The sequence below is a fragment of the Epinephelus lanceolatus genome, chromosome 2, assembly GCF_041903045.1.
Source record: "Epinephelus lanceolatus isolate andai-2023 chromosome 2, ASM4190304v1, whole genome shotgun sequence".
Taxonomy (NCBI): domain Eukaryota; kingdom Metazoa; phylum Chordata; class Actinopteri; order Perciformes; family Serranidae; genus Epinephelus; species Epinephelus lanceolatus.
Window position 1 is genome coordinate 48,841,124 of NC_135735.1, and position 24,224 is coordinate 48,865,347.

Here is a 24,224-nt window from a genome sequence, read left to right on the forward strand (position 1 = left end):
CCGTGCATCACCGATCACCCTGAGCACGCAAACGTGAGCGTGAAGCACAGAGAAGCAGTCAGAGCTACAGGCTACGGTAAGGCTGAAAACAGAGTTCATATGACGTTTTTCCAAACAACTTTTTATGTCGGGGCTTCAGGACACTTGGATCACTACGGATGAGCATGTTGGAGATACTTTGTGGTTTCAATTTTGTGTTCTTGGACGTTAGTCTGGGGCGCCGTCAGCCATTAGGTGTGCTAGCTGCTCCCCCTGCCGATCTCCGCAAGGGATGTGAGGACTCTAAAACTTCACCTGAGTCTCCGTCGGCATATGGGCGAGTACATAATGGCTGAATTTTCATTTCTGGGTGCACTGTCCCTTTAAACGTTGGCAGAACATAAACCAAACTTGCTCTATTCTTAATTTGGCACTAAAATATCCTCTAGTAACACCATAGCGGCCTCTATGTCACATTGGGTACATGGGATCTGTGACAGCCAACTGACTGATGACTCCAGCAGGTCAAATATATGACCAAATTAACCGGTGTGCTTTGACTACAATATAATCATACTTGGAAGTAAAGGGACTGGCAATGCAGAAATATTTCCTGGGACTGTTGAGACTGTGAAGAGGTCTTCAGCAGCATGTAACAATTGTCAAAATGACATAAAAACTTTATGTTCACTTGACACAAAAACTTGTGAGTTTGACATAATTTTTTATGTTCAGTCAACAGTTTTTGACTTAATTTGACAAAGATTTATAAAGCTAATTTCACCTAATTAGTTAAAGGCAAATAAGCAACACTATCATTGTGTGCTTAACATATTGTGGTGTGTTGGGGCTAAATGGGTGGAGTGTGTTTAAGGCCATAACCCCATGAAAACTGTGTTTAAATGTGTAAATCACTCGTTACCCATTGCGCAGTAATTAATGTTTATGTTTTTTCACCATGTTTCTAATGGGTTACAGTTAATGTTGCGGTAAAAGTTAGTGACCTCCCACCTGTGTTGATTTTGGAGTATCTAACATAAGGTTGTGCTGAGGGGAAATAAAGAGTGCTTCCTGTTCATCTCTTTGCCTTATTCTAGCAATCAGGAAACTTAAATTTGTCACAAAATATGTTTTTATAGTTCAATGAAAAAAATGTAGTAAGATGTGTACTGTTTTTATGTTCATATGACACAGAATTAAATGCTCAAACAACAGGAAAACGTTATTATTATTTTTTTGTTTAACTGGCATAAAATTTCTGTCAGACAAGGATCATGGGACACATTTATTTTGTGTCTGGTGTTTAAGTGGAGTGAGTTAAATGGGGTTTACAGTGTATAGGCATGATGTCAAACAGTTTTTCTTCAGTCAGAGTCACAGACTGTAAAAATAATGGAGCTACTGTGACATCCACTTGTTTGCGGACTTCTGTTTTTGAAGCTGGCATTTTGGCTGTCACCATCTTGTTTTTTTTGGAGCCAGAAATTACCATATTTGGAGGGGAGGGTGGTGTTGTGGAGGATAGACTGAGAAGCAGAGGACGCTATCAGCAGCCACCATTAATTATGTAAAAATTCATCTACTTATCATGAAGGGGGATATCAGCTATAAAGACCATGACTGTTGTTTGTACTAGGCTGTAAAGTTGGGGATTTAACATGGGGATCTATTGGAGCTTTTGGAGCCAGCCTCAAGTGGTCATTCAAAGAACTGCAGTTTTTGGCACTTCAGCATTGGCTTCATTTTTCAGTGCCAGAGGCTGCTGCTTGATCACAATCACAATAGAGTAAAAACTCTGGAAAACCTTTCTGGAGAGATAAAGTCTAAATTCCTCAACAGTAAAATAATGATTAATTACCATTAATTTACTTGGTCTGAAATGTGAAAATAATGTGCAGACTCAGCGTGAGCTCTACTCAGCACTGTCACAACAACTGAAATGTTAAGTAAACTAATAACATATTTCCTGTGAAGTCAATAAATGAATAATTCAGGTCAATTTTACTGCAGTGTCTTTCAGTTGTCCAATGACCTGAGCATAAATTATCAAAACCCTGTTGAGGGAATAACACTACAAGTGTCACAGGTGACATGAACTCCATCATAATGTGTTATGCATCAGTTGGGAAGCAAGAGCCCTGTATCTTTTTTCACTTTGTTCTTATTATTCCATACTGAAAACAAAATCTGGCATACTCCAAAATAGATGTGGATGCAGACAGCAGTGAACATGTGTGTAGCTTTGTAAATCACTGAGTGTAGCCTATGTGAAGTTGGCACAGTCATAAATTTGGGTCAGCTGCGTGGATACTTATAGACATGAACACTGAAAAAAATATGTTATGAGGACATTTTGTTAGAAACTTGAAGTTTTGCTTTCTCAATCAGAAGAGAGGAAGTCTAAAAATCTTGGATAATAATACTGATCTGACAAATCCAGCTCTAACCTCCTCTGGTCATACTGATGCTGACTGCAGGGAGCTTAACAGCCACGTTTCAGCAACCTTAATGTCACAGACTGCACCGTCAGTTTAACGAGCTTGAGGCAATGTTTATCATTGCTACAACAGACAAAGAGCTGACACAGGTTGATTGATATACCTTCCATCTGACAGCGGGGTCCCTCTTTGCGAGGACGAGGTATGTGCATGTTTACAGATACATACTGCAGGCCTCGGAGCCCAAACATTTGTGAACTGTGTGTCTGTATGTGTGTGAATGACAAGTGCACCCAGACATTCACCGTGCTGCACATCAGCTATGTGTTGGTGACCCAGCAATGTAGAAAAATGAGACAACATGACAGGTGGATGCAAACATCAGTCCAGTTCTGAGAGGGAGAGTAATGGAGAACCCTCCACCCATATTACTCAGAGAAGGGTGGGAACATGCCGAGGTCAGCGAAATCCTCAATGTTGTAGTTTGCTGTTCCCTGGGTGGGATCTCCAGCCATGGGTAACATGTCCTGTGGAGACATGGAGGGGGGTCAGGGGTGTACAGACATATCACACATCTGTGCACAATGGTCAGCAGTCAGCAGCTGGAAGACGCTCTGACACACTACAGCAGTATGTTTGAGAGTGTGTGTTACCTGGAAGACTTCTGTCTGGCTGGGGTTGGGGTGTGTGTGCTGTTCCCCTGCCTGCTGGGAGTGATGCTGGTTCTGCCATTGGGACCAAACCTCACTGGGACGACCCTGGAACTGGGCTCCACTCTGACTACTCTCCCCTGACACATCTGAAAACACACACAAGATTATAAAATTTATTTAAATTCAGTTCTGAGTTTTAAGTTAAGATGTTGAGAGCAAAGTGAGAATTCTGAGAACAAAGTGAGAATTCTGAGTTTACTCAGAATTTCTGAAATTCTCTGTGGGCAAATGCGTGCTTGTGATTGGAGGATTAAAAGCCCAAACAGTATACTAGACAAGCAACTCAAGCAGAGTGCTGTGTATTATTTTTAGCTGATCATGTAATATGTATATATAACTATATACAGTACAGGCCAAAAGTTTGGACACACCTTCTCATTCAATGCGTTTTCTTTATTTTCATGACTATTTACATTGTAGATTCTCACTGAAGGCATCAAAACTATGAATGAACACATGTGGAGTTATGTACTTAACAAAAAAAGGTGAAATAACTGAAAACATGTTTTATATTCTAGTTTCTTCAAAATAGCCACCCTTTGCTCTGATTACTGCTTTGCACACTCTTGGCATTCTCTCCATGTGCTTCAAGAGGTAGTCACCTGAAATGGTTTCCACTTCACAGGTGTGCCTTATCAGGGTTAATTAGTGGAATTTCTTGCTTTATCAATGGGATTGGGACCATCAGTTGTGTTGTGCAGAAGTCAGGTTAATACACAGCCGACAGCCCTATTGGACAACTGTTAAAATTCATATTATGGCAAGAACCAATCAGCTAACTAAAGAAAAACGAGTGGCCATCATTACTTTAAGAAATGAAGGTCAGTCAGTCCGGAAAATTGCAAAAACTTTAAATGTGTCCCCAAGTGGAGTCGCAAAAACCATCAAGCGCTACAACAAAACTGGCACACATGAGGACCGACCCAGGAAAGGAAGACCAAGAGTCACCTCTGCTTCTGAGGATAAGTTCATCCGAGTCACCAGCCTCAGAAATGGCAAGTTAACAGCAGCTCAGATCAGAGACCAGATGAATGCCACACAGAGTTCTAGCAGCAGACCCATCTCTAGAACAACTGTTAAGAGGAGACTGCGCCAATCAGGCCTTCATGGTCAAATAGCTGCTAGGAAACCACTGCTAAGGAGAGGCAACAAGCAGAAGAGATTTGTTTGGGCCAAGAAACACAAGGAATGGACATTAGACCAGTGAAAATCTGTGCTTTGGTCTGATGAGTCCAAATTTGAGATCTTTGGTTCCAACCGCCGTGTCTTTGTGAGATGCAGAAAAGGTGAACGGATGGATTCCACATGCCTGGTTCCCACTGTGAAGCATGGAGGAGGAGGTGTGATGGTGTGGGGGTGTTTTGCTGGTGACACTGTTGGGGATTTATTCAAAATTGAAGGCACACTGAACCAGCATGGCTACCACAGCATCCTGCAGCGACATGCCATCCCATCTGGTTTGCGTTTAGTTGGACGATCATTTATTTTTCAACAGGACAATGACCCCAAACACACCTCCAGGCTGTGTAAGGGCTATTTGACCAAGAAGGAGAGTGATGGAGTGCTGCGGCAGATGACCTGGCCTCCACAGTCACCGGACCTGAACCCAATCGAGATGGTTTGGGGTGAGCTGGACCGCAGAGTGAAGGCAAAGGGGCCAACAAGTGCTAAACACCTCTGGGAACTCCTTCAAGACTGTTGGAAAACCACCATATTTATATATATATAAATATCATGATATATACAAAACAGTCTGGTGTCTTACTAAAATATGATCAATTATTCTACGAAAAACTGGTAAAAGTAGAGATAAAGGCCTGTGTAATATAAGCCTGAGCCATAAAAAGGCCTGATTCTCTCTGCTGTCAAAGTAAATATATACTCAACCACTATTTGAGAATTTATGGTGGTTAAAAAAATGTACAGTTTTTTTTGCAGTCCATACAAATATAGTAGCAAATCTTTAACAGTAGCAGTATAAGCTCTGTGGCTTTCTCCTTGTAACTCTCACGTACATCAACAAATATATTGCCTGCCTGACAATTCTGAGCAGCAGCCAGTAACACACTCCAACATGAGATTTAAATACACAGACGTGCACACACATACACACACATTTTTGACGTTTTTGAGATTTTACCGACTACATTAAAGCAGAGCAGATTATTAAGCTATCTGCCCCCTGCAGAGGAACATTTTGCTGTTCCACAATAATCAACAAATGATCTAATCATCTAAATCTCCACACACATATAAGCAAGAGGCTGAGTTGCTGACGGTGAGTGGACAGAAAAAACCTCAAAAAATACAGATGGAAAAGTAATTAAGCACATACATGTAGGGGGGTGGTTGTGCATACAGGAAGTGGAAGGCATCCAAGATTAGGAAAAACCAGGGCTTATCGTAAGTGAATACTGATGAACACATGCAACAACAGAGCAAACGAATGGCACTGGCTGTAACCTTAGGATCTATATGTATGTAAATCAACAGGTGATTTCCTTCTCTTTTAATAAAATCCTAAATGATTGAGTGTTTTTTCTTTCCACCTGGACCTTTATGCTCTGCCATGTCTCCTCTAATCATTGAGCTGTAACCTGTGACAGGCTGTTGTGCTACCATAACTACTGCAAATTCACATACATGTAGTTTTTTGTCGAGCAGCGAGCGACATGTAGGTTTATATTACCGAAGGTTTATGACAAAATCATTTGATGACTCTGACTCCCATGTATGCACGGTGAGAGAGGAGAGGGAGAGATACTCTGCTGTTGCCAGAGGAGCTACTGAATGAGTCCCCTCTGCTAGCGGTAACTCGCTAAAAGAGTCTGAGAAGTCTGCAGTTTGTTCAACACTACTAAATCTGCTCCTCTTTTTGGAAACACTGTGGAGTCTGTAATTATTTCACTGTTGCCATGTGACGTCAATATGTCAACAAGTCAGAATATTGTCAGTATCATGATATGAATTTTATATTACAAATTATACCGGTATTATCGCGTATGAGATGATATGGCACACCACTACATGCAACAACTACGTAATTTTCAGTCTTGTATTTGACAGCTGGCTGTGTTAGCTGTCTTGAGTCACGACTGTCCTATAAGCTAACGTATGTCATCAGACTGTCTGTGCACCCGCTGCAGTTTGAAGAACTGTCAGGACTCCAGGTTTTCAGGTGACATTTGGTTTTTCCTTGCAAATTTACAACCTTGTGTGACATCAGTCAGAACTTAAGTTCAACTTCTAGGTGAAATGCTCCCTAATATGGATTTTAACACATTTGTGACTAAAATTTGAGAGAAATAAGTCTTTTAGCCAAACCCAACTTTGTGTTTTTTTGTTTTTTTTTATTACAGATATAGCAAATACATTTTTGAAACCTTCCATGACTGAGTTAGCATTTTAGTGAGCTCTTAATATTTGTTTGCCAGGACGATGTATTCATGTGCAGCTGCTAACATAAAAAAAAAAACAACAAAAAAACAGAAGTCAGTTTGTCAGTTTGCTCACTTGTAGCGGACTGTGCAAGTGCTGGATGTCAGAGTCTCCCAATAATACATAATCCCCCATTCACACAGTATGTCCACAGCCTGGGCTCAACCACAACAAATATGTCAAGCCACTGTCCAACACCTTTTGCTGGGATTCTAAGCAGGCCGGGTCTGAAGTGGAATTTAATGATGCTTAGTTTTTCTTTTTTGAATGAACGAACAATCTTTACTGTCATTATACTCAGGGACAATGAAATTTCAAAAGGCTCCTTTCAGTAGTTAAAATGGAATAAAATAAAGCAAATAGATAAAAGCAGTGAAAAAGTAGCACTAGCAGCATATAAAGACTTGGGCAGAGTGCAACTTTAAAGATACAAAATCATTAAATTATATTTACAATAAACTTACAGGTTTAGAAATTTACAGAGGTGTATGGGATATCTTTGAGAATACTCTAGAAGACTGACAACTCACAACCTCACTTGTGCCAGTTTGTCAGTGGAATAATCCTTTATTTCCTGTTCAGAAGCACTTATCAGAGGCAACCTTGCTCTGTTTTTCATGGCACTCATGGCCGGTGTATATAAGCTGTTAATGCAGTGTGGGTGAGAAAAAAGCTTTGAAGGCCAGAATAATGGTAGATGGAACCATTAATGAATGACTCCGATTCTGTCTACTTTGCTTCCCATCCATGTAATAGTCTGTAGACAAAAATAAACCAGTAAGGCTTGAAAGCAAGGAAATGGCTTTCCTAATGGAAATGAATACATGGCCACTGTAAACTGGTCTCAGTTAAGGTCTAACATGTCAACAATCTTTTATTTCTTCTCTCTAATGTCAAGGGCTCTTCCAGAGCTCAGCAGGTGTTGATACAGGGGACGGAATTAGTAAATCATTTAAGTTGAAATTAGATCACAATAAACCAAAAAGTATGAGTGGGATTTAATGTTAAGTGTCAGTCATGTATGCAGTGTATGGGTGAGTGGAATGTGCTGTGTGAAAGTGTTGAATGCAGGAGGAAACAATACTTAGTTCCACATGGCAGGTGGAAACCCAGAACCAAGTCCAAGTCCAAAAACCAAGAATGCAAGGTTGGACAGCCCTTAAATACCCTGGTCCACACACACACACACACACACACACACACACACACACACACACACACACACACACACACACACAGGTGAGGCAAATTGGCCTGACGACCTGCCCACAACTTCCACCCAGGGAAGTGAGAAAGCCAGTGAGCAGGCAGAGGGCCAGGCCAACACACATTAACACGTCACATTACATAACATCACTTCACATTACCCATTAACACACTCTGCAGTCTGTTCCCATCACACCTCACGCTGTTTAGCTGCAGCTGACGTGTTGTCTTTCGGTGCTCATTATGAACGTGCCTCTCTCAGGCTGCACATACTCAGAGTTGATTGAACTAATGCTGATCAGCTGTTCTGGAACCGAAAACTCAGAGTTTCTCAGCTCAGGCTCAGTCAACCCAGAGATCAAGATTAGGCTCAGAGTTTGTTGATCCTGCTACCTGAAATAGGGCCCAGGTCATTTCCAAAGATTGGTCTTTCAGGATTTCTCATTTCTTTTTTTTTTTTTTAATTATTTTCATGGGCTTTTTACCTTTAATGGACAGGACAGTGTGTGAAATGGGAGAGAGAGTGGGGGGTGACACGCAGCAAAGGGCCACAGGCCGGAATTGAACCTGCGGCTGCTGCAGCAAGGCAGGTGCCTCTGTACATGATCTTCAGCAGAACAGAACTGGTGCTGTAGGTATGTTGTTCCTCAGTGTCTGTGCTCATAAGATTATGTTGGTACACAGAGACTTCCACAACACATGAATGTCATCCACCCCAAACCATACAGGTGGGATGTTACAATAGATCACTCAGTAAGAAATGAGGATGTAAAACGACAAGTAGGGCTCACCAAAAGCTGTGCTGCGGTTTGTCAGTCCTGAGTAGGCGTTGCCGCTGGGGGAGGAAGTGGCCGGGGATGACAGGGGACTGTAGGAGGCTGGGTCAGTCTGGTAGTTGTGGCCAGAACCAATACCAAATGGACTGGATTGGGCTTTACTGGACTGGAGAGCACAGATACTAGTTAGATATACAGCATATCAGGACTGTAACTGTACAGTCAGCTGAAGGTTCTGCATAATACAAGACACAGGGTTTACAGCTCATTGTACTCCTGTAACTTTCCTGAAAACAAACTATGATTACTTGCATACCACAGGCATGAAATGTACAAAAATACAGCATGATTTGTATTTAAGTTAGATTTATTGTCCTTTTTGATACCCATGAACATGAACTGTTGTTCCCATCAGTTGGCCAAACTACAACTTTAAACTGCTATTTGAAAAATGTGCTCTGCCAAAGAAACCTTATCCGGCTGCTGTATTATTTTCTAACAGGTAATAAGCAGCAGTCAATGTTTGACAAATGTAAGAGAAGCTTCTGTGTTCAGGTATATAAGTCAGTGTTTTCTGTCTGAACACCAGTCACTGTCAGAATACAAAAGGTAGATATGACCTAGGTTGAATTTTTCTTTAACTCTAGGTAAGAGAAAATAATCCCACATAAAAAAACATTATACAGCACTCCACTTTGATTCAACACCATCCATAAAATGTACTTAAAATTGAAATCCATTTTTTCCACATATACAAAGCATTTTGTTCAATCATCATATTGCAAACGTTAGTAATGTTTGTTGTAGTATTATTTACAGTCAGTAAAGATCCCATTATATTTTCCCATAGGCCAGGGGTCAGAGACCTGCGGCTCTGGAGCCATATGCAGCTTTCAGCCCTTCTCAAGTGGCTCTCTGTGGCTTTGACCAAAAATGTCACATGAAAATGATTAACGGTTACTTATTTTTTAAAATTTATTTTACATTTTCATTTTTATTTAGCACTGTTGTAGGCCTAAAGAAATTCTTACATTCTCCAATTGTAAAAATATGTAGCCTATGTACTGAATGTAAAAAAAAAAAAAAAAAAAAAAAAGGTAATTTTTCGTCTTCTAAAATGTGCATCATACATCTAAGGACTGGTGCTTTTCCCTCTAAATTTGAGAGGGACCCAGCTGCAGACAAGATGGCGGACAAGGGATGGGATGGATATCCACAGTCCATACCGAAAGTCACAGCAGAAGCTGGTCTGTGTATTATTCGCCGAAGAAGAAGAGGAGGAAGAAGACGACGGAGAAGATGAAGACGAAGAGAAGAATGCGAACAATACACGCACGACTAAGAGAAAGAGCGGTAAGGCAACGAGTCTTTTAATTATTAGAATTAGACAACTTTATTGTCATTGTACATTGTACAACGAAATTCTGTTCGGCACTTAAAGCTAGCAGTACTAGCTAGTAGCTAGCACTAGCATAGAATACCAAGCCGCTACACGCGCCGTCATCTTCATTATATTTTAACACGTGTGTTATGTTCTCTAAGATGCAATTCTACGTAATGTATCCGATCATTAGGGGGACGTCTATGTGGGGAATCTCGGCATGCACAAATTACTGCCACCGGATGGTGGGTTTAGCTACATTTGCTGTGTAAAAACTAGGGCATGATTGGTATTAACTTAACATTAGCTGCTCAAGGTCTGTTGTGCTCCCTATCATCAATGTCTGTGTGTAAAGACTGTTAATGTTGGTCAGAGACTATTACTGCCCTCGCTTGATGCGCTGGTTAATTTAGATGTGTAGTTTGCAGCGGGGTTGATATGTGTTCCTCTGCTTTTTGGTATGTTGTGGTGTAAAACATCTGTGCACACACTCACTGCACACAAGCCATTTTTTTCCCAATTTTTGGTTCACCTGGTGTCCTTGTGTATTAATGCTTGTATAACCTCAACCCTGTACTGCTCAATCAAGTTCTATACATCATACATATTCTAAAAATAGTAACTAGAGTCGTATCATGTGGTATACGACATGAGCGACCCCCGAGGGTTAACCGGGTCAGATAAATAACGTATACATAACCCCAGGTGTCTGCAAAAAATACATTTGTATTATGTTTTAGTAATGCATCAGAGCACTTAATACGCATACACATGTGGATACATAAATAGCTGTAGTGCCTCCTCCACATAAGTCCTTTAGATTGGTAAAATATGGTTGATGTTCAGTATGTTTTCCAGCTATCAATGTTGACTGACTTCTCCTTTTTTCAGATGCACCCCCTCTATATTGAGTGATGAAGCCAGTCTGGGGCATACAACCCTTCCACCATCCGAGTTTGGGTGTCCTCTCTGCCCCAAATTTAAAACCACAAATGAGAGCGCGATCCAGAGACACCTGAAAAACCATATGGAAAATACAGTTCATTTCCATGGTATGTTGATGAGAAGTGTCTGTTTGAGATCATATACTTCTACATGTAACAGTAATGTTTAATGATATTTGTTTGGGACTAAACAAGACATTTTAGGCTGCATCTTGGGATTTGGCAAACAGTGGTTGACATTTTATACCATTTTCTTACATTTTATAGACCAAACAAATAAATCATTTTACTGTTTTTCCATTTTTTCTTTGTTTTTTTTTCTACTTTTGAGATTGATATGGATATCTGGAATAAAAACTTGTTCACAAAAAAGAGAACTCCAAGTCGACTTCTTTATGTTGCCAGTACAATAGTGTAATATTGTGTTTACCTGTGTTCCTGAAATATAATAGAATACATCTGACAATATGACATATGATATCTAATTATTATGTTCATTTAATAGTTAAATAGTTACAATTAACCATACTGATGTAAGAGTAAGTATGACATTTGTTGTATCCATGGTTTTCAGTTGTTTTGAATGACTTGATAGTAATCTGCATGTTGCAACTGCAGCCCAATAAAGTGCTCACCTTATTTAATCTTTGTTAAAAATTAAATCAACTAAAATGCATGTGTTTGTTGATTTTCTGCAATATTTGTAGGTTTAACTTGTTGGGGTCAATGTTATTCCAAACAAAATGTTAATTGCTGAAATAATTGTATTATTATTATTATTATTTATTTTAAAATATATATATTTATAATTGTTGACTGCTTCAAAGTTTGTAAATGTATTGCTAAAGTAAATAATATAAAAAAAACCCGACTTCCGGGGAAAAAACGAACAAACAAAAAACTGACTTCCAGCATGGACTTCCGGTATGTATACAACTTCCGGTATGGACTGGATATATGGCGGTGCCCTTGTCCGCCATCTTGCCTGCAGCTGGGTACTCTTGGCTAAATTTTACCAAACTTTAACAGTGATGGCTAGTCATGACCCTCCCTAGCTAGACTAGCAATGGATACCAAATCCATCAATTCACAGATTCATTTGCTTTCACCACCAATGCTGCAAAAGTTAAAGTAATAAATAGCCCGCTGCAGGGCATCTTGTGTCTGAATGCTCATTTACACCTATTTTTAATGTAGATAGGCTATTAGACTTAATACACAGTGTTACCATAAGGCTCAAATATGTTTTGTGTGAATTATTTTTGGTAAAAAATGGCTCTTCTGATAGTTAAGGATGCTGACCCCTGCCATAGGCAGACTCGTACCATTTGGATCAGCATGAAACTCCTTTTTTGGGAGAAGTTAACTTCAACTCCCAAGGTGCATTTCGGCAAGAAACGTCATCTTGTATTTGTGTAAAGTTTGTCACTGGAGAGGTATTTCAACATTCCTCTACTGGAGGGGGTGATGTCTGGTCACTTCCCTAAAATCTGAGATTCAAACATTTGCTGGGCAGCTTGATTAGGTATGTCACTTATATGAAAGTCAATTACTGTCTAATACAGGAAACACTAATTGATGGGGGAACAGACTTCATCACAACACCAGCAAAGAAATCTGTGCAGAGTGGACTTGTCAGTAGAGACAGCAGAGTTAGCATGTGTGAAAGAAAACCATAGGAATAAGCAACTTTTAGGAAGACATGATTTTCCAACTACTTGCAAACTGATGTTTCTTTACTTTACTCTTGTTATTCAAACATCCAGACGTTGCAGGCACATCAGACCAAAATACATGTTGGGGGCTTGACTAGGCAAATGGCCTTTTCCAATATGGGGCCAGTGCATTGAAGAACTGCAGGTTAAGTTTGGTATTGCAGAACACATGGAACCCCTGTGTGATATCTTAATGTCTGCCGTGGTTATAGGTGGTGAAAACATTCAACCCTCTTTTCCCTTCATATCACCTGCCTGTGGTTATTGTGATGCATTAAGTGGTTAAATTGAATTTCCTCTCAGGGGGATTAATAAAGTATATAAAATTAAAAATTAAATTAAATTAATTAAATTAGTTACTGGAAAACACAGAATTCAGTCCAGTGGAATGGCTTGACAAGTGCAGCAGTGTGTGAGGAAGACAGATGAGCCTATTAAGAAACATATGCAAATCACATTCCTTCAGCAAGATAATGAAACACACACACACAGACACACACACACACACACACACACAGGCATGACCAGTAAGACAAGCCTATCTGTTACCATAGACGGGAATCTGGGGTTCAGGAGGGGCAGAGAAAATTTAGGTTGGCAATCATGGCAACCACAGAGACTGCTGACATTAATATTGACACAGAATACAATACTTTCACTTCACTAATAGTTTGTGTGCATTTGTGTGTGTGTTTATTTGTTTGTGTTTTACCTGTCCAGAGAAGGGGGGTCGGTTGCCTGACCATGCCACCTGGCCGGGATTGAGCTGTCTGGAGATCTGAGCTAGATTCTGATTGGATGAGCCCGATGGTTGGATGTCGTTCACACCAGGGACATGGATCACAGAGGAACTGCGCACACAAACACACACACACACACACACACACACACACACACACACACACACATTGAGCCTTATATGCACTAGAGTTGGGTCAAGTTCTGGTTTTGCTGGTCTGGTCTGGTGTGCAAGCTTAAAACTGTTTGATTTTATCCAAGCTTTGCCATGTCCGGGCAAATTAAAATGTAGTCTAATGCTTTGTCTCAAATCGCGTACTTCTGTACTTACACTTAATATTTTGAGTGCATAAGTGCGTTCACACTGAGAAGTATGGAAAAATACAGTGCATGAGTACCCGGATGGTGCACTCAAAACAGTCAAAAAGTTGAGTGTGGAAATATGGACACTTCTCGCTCTCAATGGTTGCCATCTTGGCTACGTAGCGGAAGGGGAGGGACCACTTTTCAAACTGGAAATAGCAGCAGAGGACTGTGCGACCATGAGCGTTGCTGAATTGTACAAATACATGTGTTTTTTGCACTGAGCACCACTATACTGTTGTCAGGTATAAGCCAGTAGTATGCTTTTTGGGCATATTTTTCAGTCTGCAATGATTTGGTACCGCAAACGTTAATGCTAATGCTAGTTTGCTAACGAGCTAATTTGCGGTCGTCATTTCCGGTGAGTACACAATGGCCGTGTTTGGTTTGAGACAACACTACCCTGTCAAAATTTGCGCATTACGCCAATGAGTACATAGTGCACATAGTATAGCCTACTACATGGAAGTGTACAAACGGAAGTATGTGATTTGAGACACACCGTGAGTCAGCAACCTGTGTTGCCGGCATCAGGGTACTAAATTAATTAGTAATAAGTAATATGGCCATGTGATCAATATAATATTATGTTTATAAATGGACTAATGGAGCCACTAGGTTCTGATCGGCTGTGAGCTGAGCATGACAACATTTCAGGAGATGGGAGGGGCAGAGCGGCGTTTGTGCACAACAAAGATCATGTCTTTTGGGGTGAAGAAAGGGGACGTGGCAAGAAAACTAAGAGACATGGCAAGAAAACTAAAACTGCACCAATATGGCAACATTTTGGATTTGAGGTGTCCTAAATAACTGTAAATGACGCACCGCTGCCATTGCGAGCTGAACTTTTGTCAGATGCTGTGTTTCTATCTGTTGCTTGCTTTGAAAGTTCTGTATTGGATGAAGAATGGATATTTCATAAAGTTTAAATGAGAAAGATATCTACCTGTTACCTTCTTATTTCACAACAAAACCCTAAACAAAGCAGTGGCTGGCTGGAGGGACATCAACAAGGAGCTTAATGTGTCTTGTGAGCTAAATAACCCTTGCTAATAACAGACTAGGCTACTCGCTGTTGCCTGTATTGTCATTTCCAGTAAATATCACAACATAAAACATGTGTTTTCTCTTTTAAAAGTACCATTAAAAAGTAGGATGATAGCAAGTAGGCTACTCACCCACCTTTTAAGTGGTTATGTCTCTAATCTAATCTCAAGAGCACAGCTGATAGCTCTGTGGCTTGTTTACAAGGTGTAAACGTTATGTGATGCAATGCCATAGTCTGATGCTTGTTTGCTGTTCGGACATGGTGTCATGTTCCACTTCGGAGCAGCAACACCTGGGTAAAATTCAGTATACTGGTCTGGTCAGGTCTGGTATTTGGATTGATAGCAAAACGGTTTAAAATTTCTCCAGCAGCCCAACCCAACTATGCGTTAACACCTCTGAAATGTACCTGAAACTTTTGCCAGAGTGTCCCTGCTGGAAAGGAGAGCTCTGTGAGTAGAGCTGCTGTCCTCCAGCTGTAGAGGAGGGAACCATCATCTTCTTATCTCCCGCTACAAACACACATATCAACTCAGCATTATGAAAATAATGGAGAAGAGAGAAAGCAGGTGATCAAAATAAACATGAAGCTAAACCAAAAGCTTTCAGGACACCTGTGAGGTTTATGTTGTTGTTTGTGTGTTTTAATGTGCATGACCTACAGCCAGAGATGCCAGTGTACATCTCAGCAAAGCGTGGGTCTCTCTCCTGGGAGAACAGGACTTCTGTCTTGTCGATGTTCTTCCCTGCCTCATGGACTCCACTGCTGACACTGGCCACAGGCACCTGAGGGTGGTGGTGAATGTGCAGAAGGGTAAGAGGGCATAAGGGTTAAAGTTAGGGATGACAGACCTAGGCCACAAAATTCACAAACAGTCTGCATAGCCACAAGTACACAAGCAAGGATTCCATCCAAATATTTTTTACATGAATAAGGAAGGTCAGCCTTTTAGCCACGTAGCCAAATAAAAATTACAAAGGAAAGGGTGTTCTGTACTCCCTAATCTCTGATGAATCCATCATCAGTTAGAGAGTGCTCTCTGCTCTGTCAAACTTTTTTATAGCTATTATCAAAGGACAGTTCCAGGTTTTTGCAGCTGAGATTTTTTTGCCAGTTAGGACTTTCTACTCTGAGGTACTGGATGAATACTAGCCCTGCACTAGTGTTCATATAAGAGGATATTAAAGTGTTATGCTAATAAACTGCAAATCATCCTATAAGATAATGCAAAAAGTTGTTTTCTGTGTGTTATGGATCTTTCAAGGCATTTGATTCAGGCTGTACACCAGTTCCAAAATTATTTTGTAGCTCGTACTCAGTATGTTTATGCGGACGGTCACGAATTTCTTGAGATAACTAAGGGTGTCCATCAGGGTTCCATCTTGGAGCCTTTTTTTTTTTTTTTTAAATTATGATTTGGGTAAAACTATTCAAGCAAAAATACATTTATATTCAGATGTGCTGTCATTTGCACGCATGCTACTGCCCCGCAGTGCAAGAGCTTCAGACGGCATTTAAGTCATTACAAAGTGTTCTGCTGAGATTTTAAATGCCTAGAAAACAACGTTCATGGTCTTCTCAAAAGCTTGCTCTCAGTTGCTTGATGAGTTTAGCATTTTCACCTCCATTGACATATAGTGCCCTCATACAAGTTCTTGGGTATATGAATAGATGACAAGCTTTCATTTAATATTGCTATTAATATTGCTACTCTAGACAGGAACCTTTAAGTGAAGACTGGCTTTTATTTTAGAAATAATTCTTGTTTTACTTTCAGTGCTACGAAAAAACTTGTGGAAGCTACTTTTGAGTCTGGAGTGATTACAGTGACATACTGTATATGCATGCAACCTCCTCAATTTGATGTAGCCTTGATACCATGCATCTCTACGTTTTATTACAAATGCAAAGTCCCTTCCTCATCACTGCATTCTTTATGATTTGGTGGGTTGGACGTCATTGACCATTCGCAGACAACAGCACTGGTATATTTTTATCTATAAAGCAATATTGGACAAACGTCCAGTTTACCTCTGCACCCTTCTATGTGTCAGCTCTGATAGTTACCAGCAACACTCCTCCAAGTGGTTGCTTTTTTATGAACCTTGGGTTTTAACAGATCTGGGGAAAACTACATTTTCCTACAATGCACCATAAGCACCATGCATGCTTGGATGGATATGTGCTTGTTCTTCTTGAGAGGCCATTATGTTTGAGTAGTTGTTGCTGTTTTATAGTGGATTTTTGTATTCTATGTTGTATTTGTTGCATTTCAATGTGTTTTGATTGGCTGCTACCTTGGCCTAGACTCACAAGTCAGTCTTTAGACGCTTTGCTTAACTAAAGACTGATGACTTTCTCCCTGATTTTGTGTTTAGATGGGCGGATACAATTTCAGAGTTTAAAAAAACTCCCTACGTTGCAGAACCAATAGTAAATCTGCAGGGCGGTCCTTCGGTGGCTCGCTGAACTCTTGTGCTTGTAAACATAGTCCCACTAGAAACACGTGTAGTGGTACAAAATGGCTCAGCCGTGCTTGCAGAAAATGCCTGTAAAGTTCAGTGGATGTTTGTCGCGTTTGGGGTGACACATTCTCGCCAACTAAAAGAAACAAACATAATCTTTTACAAGGCCATGACTCATCCGTCCGGCCGGACTATAACGTTAGAGGGAATCGCCTTGTTGTTTACAAATACTTCCGGGTAGAAAACCAGCAGAGCTTTTAGCTATATATATATAGCCTATATATCACATTTTTCACATCACCGTATCACCGTATGGACTAATCCGATGTTTGTTGTCTGTTAGCCCTGTTAGCCGTTAGCAGTGTCTGTAATAGGTAACAACTCATTAAATGGCCTGTGAAAAAAATATCTTTTCCAGCGGATATCTTAGTTACAACATGATTGAGCTAGCAAAGCAGTTTTGTGTTGCTATGTGTGGTATTTATTCAGTTTTGGGAAATCACGATGTCTAGAACGCATCAGTGGCTGCAGCTGACAGGGACAGCTAACAGCAGCAGCAAAGGTAACAGGACGTCATCTGTTAAAAGCCTCCCGTTGTTGGATAAGACATGACACTACTCCAGTTAGCTCAATAATGTTGTAACTAAGACATCCGCTGGAAAAAATATTTTCTTCACGGATGAGCACACGTTTGATAAAACAGAGTTAAATCTCTTGGCATACATTTTCAAGCTCTCTGTGTGTTTGTTTCCGTGCGGACAAGAAAAGGAGGAGCGCACATTTCCGAGAAAGCGTGTCCTTTTCAAAAATGCAAGAGGCGTTGCTTTGTTGCCGGCCGTTTTCGCCGGTGTTGTGTCCCTACTGGTTTCCAATTTAACTGGTTTCTTTACTGAACAGCTGCAGATGTGCTGCGCCTCCGTCAGCAGATTCGTCACAAATTCACAAACATACACAACATATTACTAGCGATCTTAAAGTCGCAGCCCACATCTAACACAGCGAATATGCTTCTGTAAGTGAGCACTACGTACCAGCGACATTAAAAAAAGAAAGGAAAGAAAATATAATATACACAAATTTGCGTCAAGCTGGACTCGATTTCACGTCAACAAAAGACAATATAACACAAACCGCACGTCTACCTGTGTGAGCCACTGAGACTCACAGAGCGCACAGCTTTCCTCAGGTATTAGTAAATTACGTCAGCATCCAGGTAACATTTTGATTTGGGCTGACCTGAGACAACCGGTTACCCTCAGCTTGCCTTGAAAGTACCCAAACATATTTATCAATGTTTCTTGTTCTTTTTCCACGAGTCTACAAACATATTCAGTGCCACATTACAGTCTGCACAACACTGCACACTGACAAAGCCTGTCATGTTTAAAAAGTGACGATCTAACTCGCTCACTGCGTACCTGTAGAGACAGAGATAACAGCATGACGTCACCTCTCTCGGACCATGGCGACATTTCTTTTAGTGTGCGTCCATAATTGTGAGTTTGTTCTTAGAGCTCATATGTCTCCATCAGAGCTAGCTGCCAGGTTGTCATAGAGTGTAATACTATTATTATTGTGTCATGGTAGTTAACGCTTACACAATTCTTTTTGCTTTTTTAAAATTTCGGCCGACTTTTTTTTTTTTTACTCGGTCACAGAAGTCATTTAAAATGCAGCGAAGCATAATACTTAAATTAAAACATAGGCTACTGATGTAACACTCAAATTAGATTTTAAAAAGTGCAAGTACACAAAAAACTACTCAATTACAGTGACGTGAGTAAATGTAAGTCCTTGCTTCACCTCTGTAATGATCCAGTGGCTATAAGTGCTTGGTTTTTATTTACATATTATTAATCGTATTTTGAGAGCATTTTCCGAGTTAGATCGTCACTTTTTAAACATGACAGACTTTGTCATAGTGTGCAGTGTTGTGCAGACTGTGATGTGGCACTGAATATGTTTGCAGACTCGTGGAAAAAGAACAAGAAACATTATATGTGTGGGTACTTTCAAGGCAAGCTGAGGGTAACCAGTTGTCTCAGGTCAGCCCAAATCAAAATGTTACCTGGATGCTGACGTAATTTACTAATACCTGAGGAAAGCTGTGCACTCTGTGAGTCTCAGTGGCTCACACAGGTAGACGTGCGGTTTGTGTTATATTGTCTTTTGTTGACGTGAAATCGAGTCCAGCTTGACGCAAATTTGTGTATATTATATTTTCTTTCCTTTCTTTTTTTAATGTCGCTGGTACGTAGTGCTCACTTACAAAAGCATATTCGCTGTGGTAGATGTGGGCTGCGACTTTAAGATCGCCAGTAATATGTTGTGTATGTTTGTGAATTTGTGACGAATCTGCTGACAGAGGCGAAGCACATCTGCAGCTGTTCGGTAAGGAAACCAGTTAAATTGGAAACCAGTAGGGACACAACACACTAAACACACTTTAGAAAGGAGTGTCCCCAGACTATCAGAAGGCGGAGATCTCTGATTGTCTGGTGGCGAGACTAACCTTGGCCAGGTCTCTTGTAAAACAAACTGTACATGGTAATTCAATATTTGTAAATTATCTAGTAATCATGTCCAATTATTTAGACTAAAATTACAGAGTCTGGAGGCATCTTTCTAACCAGTTAAGTGGGAACATGAAGTGACTGTAAAGCATAGGATTACCTGGGAAAGATCATAGGCAGTCAGTCCATCTCTCTGGTGAACCTCCAGCTCTGCTTGCTGCTGCTGCTGCAGCTGCCTGCAAAATACAACCCACCATGTACACCATCAGCACCTCACACTGACACATTAAGTGTGGTACTGAATTGAAGCTACCTTCATTTTAAATTCAATATAAAAACATTTAATCTAGGCAGGCAGCAGAACATCATGCACATTTGTGTAGAATCAGATGTAAGTCCCACATTCATACTGGGTAAAAAATCCTACAGACAAGCAAAGACAGCAGTATCTATCAGCTACTTTTTAGATGATTTTATGCAGCATAAGTTTCAGACCTGCATGTCAGGTCATTTAGTCCAGAACAAGACATAAAAGAGACATTGTTGCCTTTTGGTTTTGGTCCAGTCGTTCCTGTGCTTCTGCTGACTTCTTACAAACAAACCAAGAGCACAAGATAACATGGCCTGACAGATAACATGGTCATCCTGCATCATCATCAGCACTACATGGGCCCACATGAGGAAATCTAACTGGGATGAAGACAGACAGCACTACATTGAATCTGATGTATTTATTTTCTCCAGTGTCATAAAGAGCTCATCAAGAAATTGATGTTTATAAATATTATCAGTCAAGACCGCAACTGAACAATATATAAAATGAATGACAGACAGATAGAAACAAGAGCTGTGTTCAAATGTGTGGTCGCTATGTATCACTCACTTTTTGAGGAGGAGCTGCCGAAATACATAGAATTACTACCCTGTAGCTGTATATGCCTCCATGCACCAGTCAAGTTTCTTTAACAGTTTACATCCATGTCTGTGAAAACATGGATGCTTCACACACATTTTCACCCTGACAACACAGAAGATCTATACAATCAGTACAGTTTCAAAGTGAACTCCTTAGATTAGTTACTAACTAAATATCTGACCAAATGTTTCCCCTCCTGTTCCTGAGATATGACGTGAATAGAGGCCAGAGTTTTATGCAAACTGATATAATGTCATAGTGAAGTTGACCATTGACCTTTTGGATATAACACGTAGAAATTCTTAAGTTATGGCCAAAACCTTTTGTGCGTTCACATTAACCACCAAAATCTAATCAGTTTATCTATAAGTCCAAGTGGATGTTTGTGCCAAATTAGTAGGGCTGTAGTCTCCTGGTCGACTAGTCGATTATTTGGTTGCTATGCTCTCGTCCAACCAAATTCTCATTAGTCGAATAATCGCCGTGTTACTTTCATAAGGAGAAAAGTGCTACATCAACAGCTTTCCAGGATAAATCCATTATTTCCTGCAGCAGGGGGGGCATGCTAAGTTACCTGTGAAAATGGGGGTGTTTTCAAAATACCCCCTTTGTTGACAGAAAGTTGGACTCGCCCACCCTACGCTCAGCGTGGCGGTAACGCAGCCCTCCTGTCAGCTTCTGTGTACTAACACCATTTCCCTCAGTGGAAAGAAGCTTGTATGTACTTGTATTTCACAGATAAGAAACTATAAATTGTGAAGACAGTAAAGCCTCCACTAAAATAGCATTTTAAGTCATGTGTGTGATGTATCCTTCAGGGATTTATACTTCAAGATTTATCCTGGCTTCATATGAGCAGAGGAAATCTCCGCTCGTCGCTAGGCTAATGTATACCATGTAAAATGCCATAGGCTGGCGCTAATAACGTTAGCATGTTGTATTTGCTTGGAAAACCGTTACCTTTCTTACATGTTACTGTTGTCCCTGGCTTTATATGAGAAGAGGAAAAGATCGCTAGGCGCTAGGCTAATTTATACAATGTAAAACGCCATAGACTTGTGCTAATAACGTTAGCATGTTGTATTGGTGGGGGAAATATGTCCAGATAAAGACAAGTGTTTGTCTGTCAGTTCTGCGATTTATAGTGAAGCCAATTTGCGTACTTGTGTTTGAAATTGTCCCTATTAAGCCATATTTAATGTGTGTTTTGAATTAACTATATAAATAAAGTTTGATTTGAACTAAACTTTACAGCACTTAACACAGTCCTCCACCGCCGACTTAGTGTTTTGGAGGTGTAACTGCAGAGTGACACAGACACACCACCACAGAAGTAAAAATACATGCAGATTTTTTTTCCCACGACTAATCGATTAGTTGAAGATTATGCGCGACTTAAGTCGACCAAGATTTTCTTTGGTTGACTACAGCCCTACAAATTAGTGGAAATTTGTTTCGTCCTTCTGTTGTTAAAATACCTGGTTGGCCCGGGTATGATGATAGCGGAGAATATACATATGCAGGAGGAAAAGAACATGGATTGTTACTAGATGGACACGAGGGGACCCTGACAAAAAATCAGACTACTTGCAGTACACAGTGCGAGTCTGTAAGCCTCTGAGTTCATGTTGGCAAGTGCTCCAGTTAACAAGGGAAAAAAGAAACCACAGTGCACCAAAGGCACTCTGAGGCAAACTTTCTGCATGGGCACTAACCATCCCTACGCACCAAATCTCAAAACCTGACATGAAGGAAAACAGCTGCAGTCCAAGGTCCGCAGGAAGTGTACCAATTGTTTGTAATAGTCAAAAAGTGTAATTACACTGTCCCATGATGCCCTGTGGCCCAAAAAGCCTTTTCCCATAGACTTGCATTGTCAAAGAGACATCTGTGCATCAGTGGATACATTTTTTGAGCATCACAGACCACACAAAATGTCTTGTTTCACTATCAGGATTTGATCCGTTTGGTCTGATAACATTTGGAAAGAAGAGCCAAATGACTGCATCATTTTAAACTGGAAGTAGCTGGCTTGTCCGGCAGAAGTATCTAGTGTGCCTGCTTTATGGAACACACAGTGCAGAAGCAGTGCTGATCATCAAGGTAACGTTAGTTGTTTAACTTTTTTGGCTTCATGTGCCACTGAGCAACTTCCATAGTTACGAACACAAACGCTGTGTCCAGTTTTCTTTATACATCCATGCTATAGTCAGGCAAAGATGATCACAGCATAGTCCACATTTAAATGTCTCTATTTACCATCTTACCTAAAACATACCAAAAAGAAATTATTCCCAACCTAAAAACAAAAACAAACACACAAACAAGCCAAGTCAAAATGTGCTACCAAATAGCAAAGAACTACAAATGCATAATTTCAAATAAATCTACAAATTTAATAACTAGATCACTCAACGCAAATGAGTACAAAACTGACCAGCTCCCAAACTGTCAAGTTGTTTAATGTGGTATAGACTGTTAAGTCAGTGACATCAGGGGTCCTTTTCACAAAGCAGGTTTAGTGAAAACTCTGAGTCTGTTCACCCTGAAATGAGGGAAACTCTGGGTTTTCCGTTTCAGAAAGGGAGGTAACTTAAACCAGAGAAAGCAACTCCAGCCTGTTTCAGAAAGAGAGGTAACTGAAGCTCGGTGTCAGTTACTATGGCAACTGACTCTGTGAACCTAACCTGGTTGGGAGCAGGTTTTCTTCAATGAACCTCGAGTTTCTAGCTGTCTCCTCCCTCTTACGCTACACACGCAGTGTGATTCATTCATTCATTCGTTTATTGTTGCGCGGGTTTCAGTGAGTTTGATCATCTGTCCTCAAGGTGAAGTCGTATCCTAAAGTGTGTTCTAGTTCTAAATCTACTTTTTTCGACCATGGCATGTCCGTTCTTGGAGGACCCTGTGGACAAAGAGGCAGTGTTACTGAGGAGGGAGTTACGCATTCGTCGGGAGATTATTCACAGACCCAGAATTGACATATTATCATTTCCAGAACATTTTCTTTTTGAACGGTACCGTTTCACATCACAGTCCATCATTTATATCCATAACCTCATCCGTCGTGACATAACCAATGTCACCAACCGTGGACGTGCACTTTCATCTACCCAGATTCTTTTTGTTGCTCTTTGTTTTTTTGCAAACGAGAGTTTTCTGTATAATATCAGAGATGCAGAAAGCCATTGTCTGCAGAGCCGTGAGAAAAGTGTCCCTAGCTCTGAAACGTCTATTAAACTCTTTTGTTGTGTTCCCTGAACATAAACCTGTGAGGGTCATCAAGGAGGAGTTCCACAGGATTGTAGGTGAACGATGTAGAAATCAGTTAAAATTTATGATTATAAATCATATTCAGTTAATGACATGGTGCTGCAACCTCAGATTGGGATTAGTCATTTTAATTTCTTTTAGGATTTCCTGGTGTGATAGGGTGCATTGATGGAACCCACATTCCTATCATTGCTCCTTCACAAAATGAAGGAGACTATGTGAATATGAAGTCCATTCACAGCATTAATGTGCAGGTAGATTGACTCTCTCAAAATGTCAGACTGCATCACACTACAAAAACTCAAAATCATACCAAGA

The 24,224-nt window shown here is 40.4% G+C and overlaps 1 protein-coding gene across 3 annotated transcripts in view; it reads right to left on the reverse strand.

Annotated features, from left to right (window-relative positions):
* Nucleotides 1–1,030: 1,030 nt before the first annotated feature.
* arnt2 (aryl-hydrocarbon receptor nuclear translocator 2) overlaps nucleotides 1,031–24,224 on the reverse strand; it is a 149,872-nt gene continuing 126,678 nt past the window's right edge. For all 3 annotated transcript variants that reach the window (XM_033621951.2, XM_033621959.2, XM_033621943.2), the window contains 7 exons: nucleotides 19,878–19,953; nucleotides 15,401–15,524; nucleotides 15,148–15,250; nucleotides 13,303–13,441; nucleotides 8,566–8,716; nucleotides 3,071–3,216; nucleotides 1,031–2,944 (listed from right to left, as the gene is read on the reverse strand). In XM_033621951.2, the coding sequence (XP_033477842.1) occupies nucleotides 2,846–2,944; nucleotides 3,071–3,216; nucleotides 8,566–8,716; nucleotides 13,303–13,441; nucleotides 15,148–15,250; nucleotides 15,401–15,524; nucleotides 19,878–19,953 (838 nt within the window). In that variant the 3' untranslated portion in view covers nucleotides 1,031–2,845. The remainder of the gene's footprint in view (nucleotides 2,945–3,070; nucleotides 3,217–8,565; nucleotides 8,717–13,302; nucleotides 13,442–15,147; nucleotides 15,251–15,400; nucleotides 15,525–19,877; nucleotides 19,954–24,224) is intronic.